The sequence below is a fragment of the Ostrea edulis genome, chromosome 7 (genome assembly GCF_947568905.1).
Source record: "Ostrea edulis chromosome 7, xbOstEdul1.1, whole genome shotgun sequence".
Lineage (NCBI taxonomy): Eukaryota > Metazoa > Mollusca > Bivalvia > Ostreida > Ostreidae > Ostrea > Ostrea edulis.
In genome coordinates this window covers 52,842,206-52,859,238 of record NC_079170.1, presented here as the reverse complement: position 1 = coordinate 52,859,238, position 17,033 = coordinate 52,842,206, and the positions used below count along the sequence as shown (strand labels likewise).

General features: G+C 34.5%; 2 protein-coding genes and 1 long non-coding RNA gene across 4 annotated transcripts in view; 1 reads left to right on the top strand and 2 right to left on the bottom strand.

The window, feature by feature from the left end:
• Positions 1–7,338, bottom strand: part of LOC130048244 (glyoxylate/hydroxypyruvate reductase A-like) — a 38,901-nt gene extending 31,563 nt beyond the window's left edge. The window contains exon 1 of the mRNA XM_056144713.1: positions 7,278–7,338. The gene's annotated coding sequence lies outside the window, so the exon portion shown is untranslated. The remainder of the gene's footprint in view (positions 1–7,277) is intronic.
• On the top strand, positions 1,705–3,135 carry LOC130048247 (uncharacterized). The gene is made up of 3 exons (XR_008797096.1): positions 1,705–1,922; positions 2,807–2,892; positions 2,997–3,135. It is a non-coding gene; the product is annotated as an uncharacterized LOC130048247 (long non-coding RNA).
• A 1,959-nt stretch (positions 7,339–9,297) lies between the features above and the next one.
• Positions 9,298–17,033, bottom strand: part of LOC125655430 (glyoxylate/hydroxypyruvate reductase A-like) — a 36,428-nt gene continuing 28,692 nt past the window's right edge. For both annotated transcript variants that reach the window (XM_048885710.2, XM_048885711.2), the window contains exons 7-12: positions 15,719–15,795; positions 14,144–14,234; positions 13,541–13,661; positions 11,791–11,858; positions 9,871–10,000; positions 9,298–9,497 (exon numbers count right to left, since the gene is read on the bottom strand). In XM_048885710.2, coding sequence (XP_048741667.2) covers positions 9,411–9,497; positions 9,871–10,000; positions 11,791–11,858; positions 13,541–13,661; positions 14,144–14,234; positions 15,719–15,795 — 574 coding nt within the window. In that variant the 3' untranslated portion in view covers positions 9,298–9,410. The remainder of the gene's footprint in view (positions 9,498–9,870; positions 10,001–11,790; positions 11,859–13,540; positions 13,662–14,143; positions 14,235–15,718; positions 15,796–17,033) is intronic.

The window sequence follows — 17,033 nt, the reverse complement described above, 5'->3', positions numbered from 1 at the left end:
TATATTCATGCACAAATCTTTTTGAAGAAGCATTCTGAGAGTATTGTAAACATCAATACATATCACAGACTAAGTGAATTTGGACGAGCGGGCGCATATAATTTTTCAATACCAGGCAATATCACAATTTCAATCTCTTGTAAATAGATGCGGTGAATCAGACAAACTCTTTTACAAATTGCTATGCCTTAAATTATGGAAATGGTATACGACAAAAATACAGAGAAGTTAACAGAGTGCAAGAATTAATTCAGTCAACTATGAAACGAAGTTTTATATATTTTGCTAGAATAATTAAACTGTAGCAATAGTTTAACTTATGCATCACATTTCAAATTCCTAACTGAAGGTATTGTAGAGAAAAGTCCGGAAGACTACATTTGGCAAACAGTTCCATAGATCTCGTAAATATCAGTCCACTGTGACGAAACTTTTCAGTTTCCAAAATCAAAGCACCCTGAACAATAGTTTATAAAACAAACATTGAAGATCATTCAACAGTGACATTAATTCTGACATTTCTGTTAGAATAGACCAACTGTAACAAAAGTGAAACTTAATATGTATCTACTCATTAGGTACATGTAACCACATATCAAATTTCAGATTCCTAAGTTAAAGCATAGTGGAAAAGGTCCGGAAACTATTATTAGGTACATGTGCAAAGTCATCAAAATCTCGTAAAAATCACTCAACCGTGATGCAACTTAAGCTTGATCTGTAACTGTACAGTAGTAAACCACATACCAAAATCAAACCACGAAGTTCGAAAAACCAAATGCGACACACTGGCAGACGGACAGACGCTGAAGAAACATGTAATCCTCTCCAGTATCACCTGTGGACGTTTGTGAGAAGGGCCAACTTACTGACTTGAACATTTAAACCTGCGCATTGTATGGAAGCACGGTGTCGTTAAATATATGAAATATCGAATTGTTGGTATTTACTTGCATATTGTTACAGTAGGCGTGTTACATTTCAAACCATCTGAACTTCTTTCATTTATCCGACAGTTATCAAAAAATATAAACACAAGGTTATTAAGTCTTTGCATGCATACCTACTAGGTGTAAAATTTTAACTCGCGCTGATTTAAACTTTACAAAAAATTCATTGCATCATGATGAATCGAATGTAAGTTTAATATACAGGAGCTTTGCGTTTCAATTATTATAATGATGTATAAAGTTGTTATGTATACAGCTTTATTCAATCAAACACGCACACAGGTACAACACATAGCAAGCTAAACGTACCAACATTTCGGAATTACATGTATATCATATGTAGCTCTCTGGGATAATATTGGAATATACCAGAGAGCTACAGACCCATCCCTTATAAAAACCTTCGATTTACGGTGCTGAAAATTCTGTACACGATTGAGGCCTCATGTCTTGCATTGTCGCCTCAAAATATAAAAACAAAAAAAATTAACACATTCACTCACTATACATTTGTCCAAACATTCATTAAGGTAGCGACGGATAGCAACCACTTGATCAGTAAAAATTGTGTATTTTCACGTGAATTCATTTTCCGGAATTCCTTACTCCGTCAAAGAATAGTCGAAAAACAAAAAGGGGTTCCGAAAGTGTTTTGTTGCTGTGACTGACTCGCCTTGAGAAAATATGCACATTCCACATAAGTATACGTCAATATCTGTAATAATGGTAGATCAAATGTTTCATCTGTGTGAAACTTTTTGCTAATCGAAATGTTAACCAACCACCAATCCATGTACATAGATGCGCTACGTAAACAAAGTTGTTGGTTGATACATCGTAATGTCCGAGTGCAGCATGCTGCGATATTAAATACTGTTTATACAGTCATTGAGAGGCTAAACAAAGTTTCTTGCAAGAAGAGGAAGTTGGTGGATGCATTCAACTTGGACAACGAAATCATAGTTTCGTTTGGTGAGTGAAAAAAATGCCATAAATTTGTATTCAAAATTTCAACTCACATTTCCTCTGCTATTTCACAACGCGATTTATAATAACATCTGTAAGTTTAAACACACGACATACAGTAGATGTATTATTTTGTATTTATATATGTATTCCATGTGTGCTTAAAATATAACTCCCACCTGTGCATGTGATTGTAAACGAACGGATGTCATGTAAATGTATACCACATTTGTAAACATGGGCTCTCACAACTCTTTTATTAAGAAAATATCGTTATGAAAATAACCGTTACGAAAATAACATACCTTGAACTACATGTATAAAAGTCATGAAAAACAAATATCTGTATAGACCTACTATCTAGGGGTATGAGGGAACCGGATAGAAAGTGGAGGGGGGGGGGGGCATGTGTTGAATTATAATTCCCTAGACTATAGCATGAATACATATACTATTACTTTGAAATTTCAGTTATCTAAGAAATATATCAAACCTGAGGTTTCGTGTTTCACACAAACATGTAGGTTGGCAAAACCTTTTTAAAAATAATGTAAATTACTCACAAGTCTGCATATGCCCTCTGATAGGCAAATGTATGCACTGTATGTATAAGTAATATATGTATACTACACGTATGCCCTTCTCTTGACCCACATTTTGTAAATAAAACAGATATGATAAGTCTATGGCAGTTTATGAAAACATATACATGTATACATGTCATCTCTATTGCAATTTATAATTTTGAAACATCAGTATTTAAATTTTCACTGAATATGTGTTGGGACACAATTTTAAAATTCACATTGTCTGACGCATTCTAATTACTCATTGGCATAATATAGACCTAACTGTGCAAATATCAATTATAATGATGATCTTTCTTCTAGGCATCAGCCTGAGGACCAAGGGAGGTTAGATAGGACCAGTGCAGGTTGATGTGGATTTCGAGTCAACAAGTATAACAGCAAGAGAGGTACTATATTTTCTTTTGATAAACATTTGTAAAGACAATTCTGAGTATATCAGATATTCATCTTTTTTGCTATATTTAAATATATTTATCTATATTTTGAACAGGTACTCCATTTACAGTGAAGATGACATATCCCCTGGACCCCAACAATTCCACAAATTTAAAAATGTTTGATCAAGTTCCGAAGATTAAAGAACTACTGCAAAATTTGGGACTTGGATGAAAAACATTAATGCACTTATATGAGCCCAGAGCTGTGGATCTTGTACAACATACTTTAAACTAAATTGTGAATTTGAGGGAAAACAAGTACATGTACTCGTGTATTACAAGTACATGCCTTTTGAAAGACAATAATATTGCATAGATGTAAAGGAAATTTCAATGTTGATTATTCTTTCTTAGATATATTAGTAAAAAATGTACACATGATAGAATATCAATTTTATAACTTCAATCAATGTGTTTGAATTTTCCTTGTAATTCAAAATTTAGTTGAAACATACATCATTGATAAGTACAGTTAGTTAATGCAATATACATGTACATGCATTTTCAATTATCCAATAGTGAGGTTTTGGTTCATTGTGAAACTACAAATAAAACTCTTAAACTTATGAAAGACACACCTATCTGTGAGGGCAAAATGACTCAGATGGACTTACATGTAGTGATCCATGGGTCTCTTTCCATTGATATTAATTATTCATTGAACTATGAAATGGTTATTTAAACATATTTGGTGTATTATACTGTATCGTGATAAAAATTTCTATCAAAAAATATGTATAGGTAATAGATTTGGTCCAGTTATTACAAGAAATTGTATGAAAAATAACTAAATATTTAGGCAATCATTGTGAGTGCGAAAAGGTCAACTGCAATAGCACACACTATATATCATTCTTAAATGGCTCATAGAAACTTCTAGTATTGTGAGTTTGAATGCTCAATGTGGTAATTTGGGAATGTTTAATCATTTAAGGTCAATAGTTTATCTCTGCTGACTGTATCTCTTAAAATTCATTTCTAGAAGGGAGGGGTAGGGTTACAAAATCTGACATAGTTTCAGATTAAACCTCATTTGGTATATTTTTTTCTATTCAATATTTTAGATACTACTTGACTTATTGTAAAAATGAAATAAAATCAAAAAATTTATGAGCAGAATTTTGTTGTTGTCAGAAAATGTATGCCTGATAGTATTTGAGAAACCCATATTTAGGGTAAATTTGGCCAATTGCCAAGTCGAATCATCCAAATGTTTTCCTTGGATGCATTTTGAATTTCTAATCAATGTTGATTTTTTATCTGTTTGTGTTTAATTTACATAACTATATATGACAAACAACATTTCTGGTGTCAATAAAAATTGTATTGGCTTATGTGTTAATTTGCTCAATTTTGGCATTTTTTGCCTTTTGGGGCTGCAAAAGAGGGGATTTTAATCTCGCTTTCCTCGAAAATTAACCTGATTACTTTTGTTGATTTTTTGATATGTTTTAGGATGAAGTCAAAATGTTATAATAAATAAAATTGAAAAAAATTCAATCAGCGGTTTTTTTGGGGAGCTAGCTATCAATAGCTACCTTAAAGCCCCTTTTAACCGAAAACTCACAGCTTCAAATAATTTCTTTTGTTGATGTACATGTAGCCATGTTGGGTCGCAGTTATTTCGAACCCCGTTGATTTTTATATCTATTCATTGTATCCCATATGAAGTTCGTATTCGGTCATCCTTTATGATAAACACGAATACTGGACGTAAAATATGCTCTTGAGTGAAAGCCTGGTCCCAACCCCCTATTAAACCGTTTTCAATACTGACATTTCACACAACTGGGGTAGGGGGACTAATGAAAGCCGTGAATCTAATTCAATATTTACATTATTTAAACAGTTCTTTTTATCTAAACAATTTTCTCTACCTAAACATTTCTTTTTTAGTCGAGCTGGAATCATTTCATAAGAATATCTATCCAACAAGAGGCCCACAGCATACATATAACATTAAGAAAATGCCATTTGAATGCTTTACACATAAACACTATGATTATATACCAATTTTGGCCTCGCTCTGGAGTCAAAAGCTCTATCCCGGAAATCATGAAATATACAATTAGGGTAGAGGCCGTCCTGCTCTAGATGCATTTAGAGTTTCCTACACATGTGAGGTTGTAGAGAGGAAGAGTTTTGAAAATTAGTCAATTTTTGGTTGCTTTTGCTCCACCCTTAAGACCTCCATCGGATTTAGAAGTCCTGGAATTTATAATATACCCCCAGCCCGAAATTTATGATATATCAACCCCTTGTTCCAGTTTTTTTAAACACCCAGTTTCTTTATTTCCGTGAGCCATATGGCTCATACACATACATATATATACACAGGCAGTACAGTAGATATAAAGATATAATACATACAGGAACAGTATATGAAGAGTGCATAAACTTACAAAACGTTATTGCCATTGCATAAGTTATATATAAACACAGTATATATATATTACAGGTATTCATAACCAATTACACTGATTCATAATATGTATACTGTATCTGGTATATGCAGGGGAAAATATGCTCTATGTACTATATGTAATTAATAAATGTGTCATTACGTAGTTTCGCGGCACATTTAAGATATTTACTTAAATTACTCAGTTCTTTAATTTTATTTACAAAAGATGCTTCATACCAAATTCAAGAAGGATCAAAATGGTAGTTATCAAGAAAAAGTTTAAAATGTTCAACTGTTAACACACGGCTCACGACGACGGATGCTGACTAATTGCAATAGGTCACCTGAGTGACTTAGGTGACCTATAAATACTTATGGGGATATTAGGTCACATAAAAGAGTACGAGTATGAAAATGAACAGGGGTTCGAAGTTACAGGGTACCGAACATGGCTAGCTACATCAACATACGAAATGAGACTTTAATGAATATATGGAGGTGTGGTTGGACACAAGTATAGTGGGGAAGTATGTTAGAATTTTGAAGTTAAATTTTTGAGACGGTGATGCAAGAATACAGCGATTTACCGCCTCAACCTTGCGCAGAGTTTTCTCACCCATTAATCGAAGGTTTTGATAACGGGTGGATCTGTAGCTTCTGGTATAACCCGTATTTTCCCAGCTACATCTGTATATTCTAAAGAAGTGAATTATATTCTTCTGTTCAATTAATTACGAAAAATCAAAACTTTGTATTAGCACAATTGAAAGGAAAAAAATCTATCAAAGGTGTAACACAAAAGATGCATGAGCATGCATTCCACTAAATGAAAAATTCATTTTGAAAATTCAAGAAAATTTTAACCTTAATTTGAAAGATAAAATCATAAAGTCTCATGAAATGCCTCAATTTCCATTTTTGCAAGACACTAACAATATGAAATATAACTCGTCGTTATACATGAATTATTATCATTTCCAATTTTGTCAATCACTCGCATACCCTACAAGCTTGATGCTGATTACTTATATTTGATACATTTGAAATAAAACTGAATGTACATGTATACTATACATTCTTTAAGATTTGAAATACACACGACATTTGATGTGTGTTTCAATACTCAGGTTCTAACCTCATGACACGCGCTGCATTACAAGTTGTCTATGGAATTATCATTACACTGAAGCTTCAAGTAAACGTATAAATGAAGGAAATCTGCGTATTTAAGGAGTGAATGGATACTCTTTATATTTTATAACAGTTTATTATAACTATCTCATGTAATATCGATTATTTTGTGTTCTCTTGTTTGTCCATTATATACATGTATGTAACGTGTCTTGTGAAAACATCACAAATTCTAAAACAATCAATTTGATTCTATGAATAAATGTTAAAGATTTACTCTCAAGTGAATTTATTGAAGTCGCAGCATGCATTTCCCCTTATAGTTCGTGTGTACATTATGCATCAGTTTCGTAGTTACAACTCTATCATGCTTAGAAAACCTGAACATTTCTGTGTATTGCATCGGTTCATCATTAAATTCGTGTATACATGTACGGATATGTCACGAAAAGGTTTCCGTATAGTATGCTCGTGTCAAAGTCAGCTGTTGATTGTAAAAGTCAACCCTTCTCGGAAAAGTCCAGTAGGGAACTAATAACCAATACGTACGATGTACATCTTGCAAATGTATTGCTCATGTCAATAGTTCATGATTTCCCTGCATACTACATGTACCTTAACGTATTTCAAAGTACACTTACTCGACACACCGTCTAATAATAAACAGAACAATGGTGCATATATTTCAACATCCCACATTATATATGTAACTTTGGTGGATATGACACTTGTAATTATTTGGAAAACAGATTCCCTGAAGCATTTGATTGATGTCAGATGCAAAAACAGTCAAGCCTACCTTAAAACGTTGTCCATACCGGCAATCAGTGTCACCGAAGCACAGAATGTAGGTCAGATACGGAGGGCATGTCGCACCTGTAACTACAGAAGTGTAATCAAATGGTAGATTTTTTCATTTAAATTCATTCTCACATTCTTTATTAAATATTAGTAACCTTGTTTACAACCTCGCAATTAATGTAACTAAATAAATGTCATTTGATGGTCGTTTCTCCTGTACTGGCTATGGCGTCGGATATGATGTCAAAAAGGGAACAAAATAGCCGAAAGTGATTTCACTTTATCGATGACGTGAAACTTTATGTATGTCAATTATTACCTTTTGTAATGTTAAACTTATACGGTACCAATTTTGATGCACCAGATGCGCATTTTGACAAATGATGTCTCTTCAGTGATGCTCAACCGAAATGTTTGAAATCCGAAATAACAATGAAGTTTTAGAGCTATTATAGGCAAAAACAGTGTGCCAAAAAAGTGGAGTCAAATTCGTTTAAGGATAAGAGCTATACGTGAGGGAGATAATCCTTAATTTTGAAATGAATTTCTAAATTTTATAACAGCAAATTAAATATACATCCGTATTTTCAAGCTAGTAACGAAGTAGCCCTTGCTTGTCGTAAGAGGCGACTAAATGGGGCGGTCCTTCAAAAACCGAGGTCCCGTGTCACAGCAGGTGTAGCAGGATAAAGATCCCTCTCAGCTCAGATTGATTGATTTTATATTCTTTAACGTTTTCACTCATATGGGGACGTCACCATTACCGGTGAAGGGCCGCAAAATGTAGGCCTATGTTTGCCGCTTACGGCCTTTGGGCAGGGAAGAATATTTATCGTGGCACACCTGCTGGGACACGTGGCCTCGGTTTTTGCGGTCTCATTCGAAGGTCCGCCCTGTTTAGTCGCCTTTTACGACAAACAAGGGATACTGGTGGCCTATTCTAACCTGGATACCCACGAGATTCCCTGCTCAGAAGACACAATCGCCGAGACATAAATTTTGCAGCCCTTCAACGGCAATGGTGACGTCTCCATTTAAGAAAAATATTCTCGGGTGAGACGTTAAACAATATTCAACCGTTAAGGGCAACAAGCATGATAACGATACTGTATACATGTACAAACTTTTACTCGAGAAAGGGGAGGAGCCAGACTGGGATAATTACGACCATATTCAGACAATCACTGACGGGATGACGAGTATTCCACCCCAGTCCGTACTCACATCGAGAGGTACAACAAATTACAAATAGTGAATATGCTATAATCCCAGACAGTAACTTAAACACTAGAGGGGCTTGGATTCATTGTAAAAACAAATTGGATAATTTGCTGTATGTGTATACCATATCATGTATGTTGTTATTATATTATGCGTACCATCATCTGTGCTAAGAGTAACATGTAAATGTTAAAGGAGTCACTGTCTAGTTTGTTAAACATGTAGATGTAATTGATTAATCACGGTAAGAAACATGATATTGATTTGCATAACGGTATTACGTTAACCCACCTATAAACCTGTGGATGTTACCCATGACTTCTTACGTGTATATATATAATTGTATATATATGACATATCGACTATATACAATCTGTTTCGTATAATTACCATTTTTGTCGTATAAAATCCCATCTATTTTTTGAAAGGTGATAATAACAAACATCGATCGAGATCCCGTGAGGATCCGGGTTAGAATAGGTCCTCAGTACCCCTTGCTTTGTATTAGCAAAGTAGAACATTATAACGACCATAGAATTTGCAAAATGCTGACATTAAACGAGAATGTTGAAACCCCTGTAACATCAACCTGTTTGTCAGTAGCCAGTCTCGATTTAAAAACTGATCATACGCAGAACAAGCTCTTGCGTATCGAATCAGTTGAGAGATATAAACACTACGTTGATAATTTTCCATTTGTGTTTTATAATTACCCATTCGTTTTTTTGTTTTTTTTATATATATAATTGTTTTATTGTGCTCCTTAATTTTCCTTACATTCTACGATAATTATGTCATTTGTATTATCTTCTTTTTTATTTGCATAATATAACACAATAAAATCAAATATTCTTATATAGAATTATAAGTTCGGTTCTCCGTCTGAAAATGTACATATTTTCCATAATGTTTAGTATCCTCGTTCCCAGTCCAGCTGATGATCCAGTGTGTCGCCATTGACGAATTTGTGGTAGTTTGAAACAAAGACTTCTGCAACCTGAAAACAAAATATATGTTCAAACAACTAGTATATGAACAGATTCTATATTTATGCCTTTAACATAGAAACGTTTTGCTACTGACCAAAATGATCAAGGATTTTGTGACATTTGCATGCCTCGCAAATGATACCTCGCAGTTTCTGATCGAAAATAAACATGTGCATGCATGTACATGTATTGGTATTATATTTTCTTTCAAAATGTGACGTACTAAAAACTACCAAAAAATCGACCACATCCTTTTTGCTCGGTATTTACTATTCACTATCATATATTAAAAAGCCTGTCGAAGGCAAGACGATTCATGCATAGGTGTTCAAATCTGGTTTCGTGAAATCATTTTCATGAAATAACGTAGAATCATATTACGGCCTCTGGTATACAAGGTCCTGATATGTGTGGAGTTAGTATCACGTCTGGGTGTGACCACAATTTACTATCAGGCGGCAATGGCTCCTTCTCGGTTGCATCCAATATAGCTCCTCCTATCCAATTATTGCTGAAATACATTTGTTATATAACGACATGGGAGCGGTATTTACAGTGGAGTGTATTTCTCTAGTAAGTTTACTGAACGTATGACTACTTCCTCTTCTCTAGAGGGACACGATTTACATGCACTTTAATTAATGGAGATTAAAAAGTATCAAATAAGTTCTTAGTTCGAATCTCACAAGAACCAAATTAAGCTATATTTTCTGATGAAAATTTGTTTATTCTCTATTGTTTGATTTTTCAAATTTTTTTCTTCTTCGTTAGAACCATTCGTTCATTTTTAAGGAACCACGTGTCACTGTTTGTATTTTGTTTGGTATATGGCGTCCCATGTGATAATTTTTCACTCACATACATTGTACTTGTAGATCCGTCAACAGCTTTGTTGTACTGTCAAACGTTTTCGACGTTTTTTTTTAAATAATGACAACGCCAACCTGGGACACGGTATCACCCCCACCCACCCCCCACCCCCACCCCGTCTTTTAGACTGTATTCAAAATCTCCATGATTTTAATATCAAGCGCTTGGTGAAGGAAAAATCTCCATCTATATTATTAAACGCCTTATACATGTATTAAAAGTGCCTGAATCGAGAATCGAACACGAGACTTACCCGTGTTTTTGAACAGGGCATTTTACCGCTAGGTCACAGTGGCCGGTAGTGAGTGGTTACGTAAACTGCGTGTATGATAATGATCTGAATATCAGCGTTGCGAGAGAATCCTTCTTTTTGCAGTTCTCTCATAACGTGATACTTTTAACACCCCTCCTATGCTGCACAGAAAGTTCGAAATCATTGGATTATTACAATATTGAATTGAAAGCATATATTACGAACAGTTGACATCACCGTCATGAATTATGCTTCATTGGCAACCTATTTAAACGCGACGTGTACAATCGCTGATTTTTAAATTGTGGCACTATATATTGCAGCTATTTCATTGGCTCAGCAACATACTTTATTTTTCAATTGAAGAATTTCATCGCAAAGAACAGTAAAATACGGACACAACGAACATGAATAGATGAACTCACGCATAAAACGAAGTAAATCTAATTCCCTGTAGTTTTAAAACATGCTATGAATTCATTGTATATAACGAATTACGTTTAAAACGAATTAGAATTGTTCGTCCTTAGTACGCTATAATCGTGTTTTACAGTAATTTATCGCGCCATTACTTACTTGTATATAGGTGCTGCATATTATGCTTTTGATGAAAAACAAAGCTATTAGATTCGTTCTTTAGATATCAAAGATTTCAGATAGATCCTTGTTGTAAAAGTTGTAGGTAAACATGTAATTTATTTCCATCCATTGTGTATCAATGACTTTGGCAGACATCATTTAATGTTTTTGTCGAAGTGGTTATTTGTGACAAAATGGATAATTTTATGTTGAGGATACATATACAAACAATCCTTAAGAAATACTGAATGTATAATTGAGTAAGGAATTAAAACATTAACACACTAATTCATAAAATATTAAATGTAAAATAACAAATAGGGAAAACAATAATTGATTACGTTGATAGATAAAATAAAAAGATACGTAGTAAACCTAAATTTCAAGAATAAAAAGGTATTAATTTTTATCAAACTTTCAGAATCTGTTTTCATAATATTTGCAAGCATAAAATGATAAAATAGAAGATGCAAAAAGAATGTACTTTCAATTTGGGAATCGAATGATTTGTTTGGGTCATATTTCCTTGATAGTGACAGTAATTCGCTGACAATAGATTGGTTGTAAGTAGAATACATATACGTGTACAGAATACTTACTCCAGAGCATTCAGAAGAGACAACTCATCGACCACCCCACCCCTTCCAATGTTGATAAACGTAGCTCTCTGTTCATATGAAAAACAAGAAGCGGATAAGTGTTAACGCCTACCTGGGTATCCCAAATTGAAACATTGGTTGTATTTTATTTATACATTAAAATATGAGATGAACGTGAATTACTTCTATATATCCTGAACTATCACACATCCAGCTATTCTATACAACCACATAAACTGTTCTACATTGAGTAATAGAAACCCTCCCCCAACTCCACCGACAACAATTTTAATGGGGTAGATATTTAGGTAATCTTATTACAACTAGACCCTCCCCCAGAAAGAATAAAGAGATGGTTTTAACTTGGCTAGGGTCAAGTTAGTGAATGGTAGAAGGTATGTGATGCTAATTTGATAGCTGGATTACTATGATCTCAGGTGAAAGGGGAAAGCACCTGTGACTCAAGTACCATTTTTCTATCCAGAGTCCAGTTTGATTGACCTTTGACCCCAATGCCAATAGAGGTTTGAAGAATTTGTATGTGAAGTTTGGTGGATTTTATTTAAAAATGTAAATCGTATAAGGCCTTGAAACTATTTCCTTTAGCACTTTCCAGTTTACTTGACTCATAATCGACAGGATCATCCTGACCCATGGCGAGTATCTGTGTGAAATATGGTGATTTCGAATGAAAATGAAAATCACTTAAAGGCAGACAAAGTAATAGTGTTCGCTTTACGTTCCATGTTTTGATCCCTCATTCCAAAGATATAATCTTCATTACATGACGAGTATACATGTATATGTGGAGTATGCAGACTCTAGGTGAAATGGGAAATAAAATTTGGTCCGGGGGATGATATTCCTATATCAAAGCACAGTTCTCTTGAACTTTGACTCCAGAGTTGATAGGGATCATCTAATTCCTGTCGTTGACCTTTGAACCAATCGAGAAGGATTATCCTCATCCAATGACAGGCAAATGTGTGAAGTGCGGTAAATCAAATTGAAAAGGGAATTCACTTACTTGCCAAACACCACACCGTCATGGACAGTCGATAAAACGCACATGATTCCCGTATACTGCTACACAACTTTGTTGCGAGTACATAACTATCAAATTATTATATAATTTCAATTTCATCTCCTCTTTTTTCTTTAACGATTTGCGGCCATATATCACACGATATATGCCCGGATACATTCCGGTCCGCAAACATTACGTAACAATCATTACTACGTCGTTAATTTTCAAATTTTTCATCTTTTACTCGTTAAACCAATAAAGAAATTATTGAAAATAAATTATTGTTAGTTTTTAAATGAAATTGAAAGTATATAATAAAAAGGTTATAGACTTTGTATATGGAGTTTTTTGGCGCGTAGACGGACCGAGTTTGCGAGGTCCATCCGCGACAAAAAACGAGGGTCTTAAATTTTCCCATACAAAGTCTATAACCTATAATTATAACCAAATTACACAGTGATGATATAATAAACAAAAGTTGCATTTAAATTCAATCCACAACTCAAATCACAATCACTGTTCACATTTAAGTGTTTGTTTTTTCTACTCTTATGATAGTGTATACATGTACGTGTAACTCTTGAACTGTCTTTCCCTGACGAATAATGCAGCGCTGCCACCCTACTGTTAGAGGTCCATGAATCGTATGGTAGTTCATTCAGGAATATGCATTAGAATTTTGACAGAATACCTTTAAGATGACAATACTTGATTTGAATTAACCTTTCTTTGGCATGCTTGAAGAACATTTCCAGACAACATCCCGTTGGTTTCTGGTGTGCTAGGAAGAACACTGCACACATAGTCACAGCCCGAAAGAAACTTTGACAGTTCGCTCTTCTCCCTGAGTTTTATAATAAATAAAAAAAAAAACATGTTCAGCTGTAGTATTCTTACAAGTACAATGATGATGTTAGATACGGCAGTCAAATCGAAACTTTTTCAGATTTTGCTTTGGTACTGCAAGGTGAGAATAGAGGAATTTGCTGTTCCAAAAAGAAAATAACAGCCTTCTCGGGTGTTCAAAATTGTTTTAAGACTTGAAGAGTCAGTGTGTTAAATGTAATTTCACAGGAATAAGTGTTAAAAAGGTTTAACATGTATACCTCTGGAAAAAATGGACTAACTAGAAAATGTTTTGTATCACTGCTAAGGAGAACATTATTTTACTGATGGTTTTTTAAATGAAATTTACTATAAGCATATTTAACTTTCCAACTTTTAGAAGGATAATCTTGGCTTTTTAGCTACGACAATATTAGATTATACATGTATGTTATATTTTTAATAACCCATCATTGTATATTCATAGGAATATTCACTTACATCAGGTTGTCAAAGTTTGGAATTGGCGAAGCTTTCTTCGTTCTAGAGAGTCCCCAAACCGTCATGCCAAATGCTTTGCATACTGATGCAACTGTCAGAAAGCAAGTTCTTAAGTTAGTGATTGATATTGTATCGAAACTTTAGACCACCTTAGTTAATCATTCAGGTGACCTTTTTCGATTTTTATTATATGCTGTGCATTGTGAAGTTTTAATATTTTCGACGTCTTAGAAACTATAAAGTGCTACATTTGTATGTAACATGTTAGGAATTAGGGGAGCAACAATTGTCAATTTCGTGGTTCCTGTTCCTTTGCGTTATGGTAAATCCTCAAAAAATATTGCAATATGTTTAAGTATTCTTAATTCAAACTCATGTACATTTAGTACAACTAAACGTATAGCAGTATGTTTGATGAGCTTAGAGCCCACTATCAATATTTCACGACTCCAGAGTGGAAGGATATATGTCACAGTAAAAACACTGTAACTATTAGATATAGATGCTGGGATGGAAAGGTCCTTTCTTGTTTTTTGGGTTTTTTTAAATTTTAGAAAAGAGTTATGAAAGTATAAAATTTCAGATATAAATCTGATGAAAAATTGGAGGGTTCAAATGACGTATCTCATGACGCAATTGTTTACCCCCTGATACTGAAGAGTTCCTGTAGTCTGTCATTATCAGTGATATACTGTAGCTAAAACCAGTTATATATATCACTACAGTAATGGAAAAACAGACCAAAGGAACTCTTCAATATCAGATCGGAAAATCTAGTGACTCTGGGTGGTTTTTTATTAGGGGGGGGGGGGTCAAACCCATCCTAGACGCTAAGCAATGCAAGATCTGAAACGAGCAGCAGTGTCACCTAAGTGCACATTAATCGCTAAAAATGGCCGAAGCTGAGTGTGAATTTCCAGACATAAATCATGAAGGACTGTTCCAAGATTCGGTGAAGCCTTCAGTCCAAATATCCAGCTGAGCCGAATCTCAGCCAAGATTGCTATAAGTACCAGTCGAGCTGGCTCAGAGGCTACAATGTGTGCTTCGGCTTGATGTAGGTAACCGGGAGGCCCCGTTTTAACATTAGCCGTGCCAAACCAAAGACAGAGATACATCTACAGGGTACCTAGAGGCTGTTTCTTCACCAAACGCTCAGTAGTTCCGAATGAGAGTCGCGAGGATTCTTTTGCTTTGTCTGCTAATTTTTGGGAGCATGATTTTCCAAAAATTAGCAGACAAAGCAACTAGATGCATAACTATGACACACCAAAAACAACATTTAGGTGATGTACGAGAATCACCAAGTATGTCCGTCCCACGGTCTTTGAACGCAACATGATGTTTGGTCTGTACGTAACTTTCATTTATAATGGATAAACATTAGAAGCTGGTACCTGGAAGGTATGTACATGTAGTAGAACATAAACCAATGTTGTGTCATTGGACCAAGGTCAAGAGTACACATTTGTTCAAGTCAAAATTATTGTATACGCAGGTGATTCTTACATGTAACATACCATTGTTTATTATCATAGAGTGCTTAGGATTTAACTAAGGATCACAATTACTTACCTTTTGAGCCGATTGCTCCGGTTCCCAATAATCCGATGGTCAAGTTAGCCAGTGAACGTTTCTGGAGGAACTTCATCCTGTAATGTGCGAATTCTGAATGATTGCGTTTAAACGAGTTTCTATCATGATGAATCTGTAGAATGTTATAATATTTAGAACCGAAATTTTCATAGCGTATCCAATATGACTGATAGCAGGAAAGAGGCCCATCAGCCACATCGTTCGCCTGAGCAGTTGGATTTCCAGAGATTAAAACTTTCATCGACATTCATTTTAAATACGATGCATATGTTACAGAAAATTAAGATTAGAGTCCAAGCAATATCCATATCTTCAATACCTTTACATACCTTGAAACACATACCCATTATATATACATCATACACTTACATGTGTATATCACATAAATCAATACGATTTTTGTAAAAGTGAAGAGAATTGCGAGAAGATTATAACACAATTTGTATATTTCCTCTACGAGTCATTTCCTGTAAATAATAATAAAACAAAATTACGCATTTATTTCCAAGGTTTTTTTTATTAACCTTCACATAACGTCCCCTGAATGTTTGCTTCCTGGACAAAATTTTAATTTACTATATAAGATTGCCTGTTTTTCGAACACTGGTTAAGCAAGTTAATTGAACAGTAGGTAAGTGTTACGTAAAAGATCCGCGTTGTGCATGTCTCGGATTATTGTTAGTATTTCTATTTGGGCGCAAATTAAATGAGTTGATTCAATACATTTGCGTTGTATCATTTCGTAAACTAGAAAGATGTTTCTCTTCCCAGTACGGATAATTTTTTGCTATTTGCTTTTTTGCATTTTTTTGCTTTTTTTGCTTTTGCTATGGATATTAGAAAAGATTTCAAAAATGTCTATAATCATTACTATACATTAGGAAGGCGAAGAATAAATTACATCAAAAGTCTAACCTGGGCCATCTAATCTCCAAAAGAGTGCGCAAGCAACTTAGTTATCTGGTAAAAGACGACTGACCACAACAACAGTTCTGCTCTTTCAACCCTACAATGATAACCTTGCTCTTAACCATAATCTGTTACAGGAAGGATGAGAATGCAATGGAAGCGATTGAAAATTGAATATAGCATCCCTGAGCCTCCGATCGGGGGTTTAACCTTGAAATCGACTAACATAAACTTCAGTGATAGAATCATTATGACCAATACAAACATATCATTAACCTTCGACATGACCTTTTAAAGATCAAATGCCAAGGTCATGTCTAAGGTTTATCATCAAGGATTTAGCCACAAGCGGTGAACACATATTGTTCCACATCATTTAGTCCCC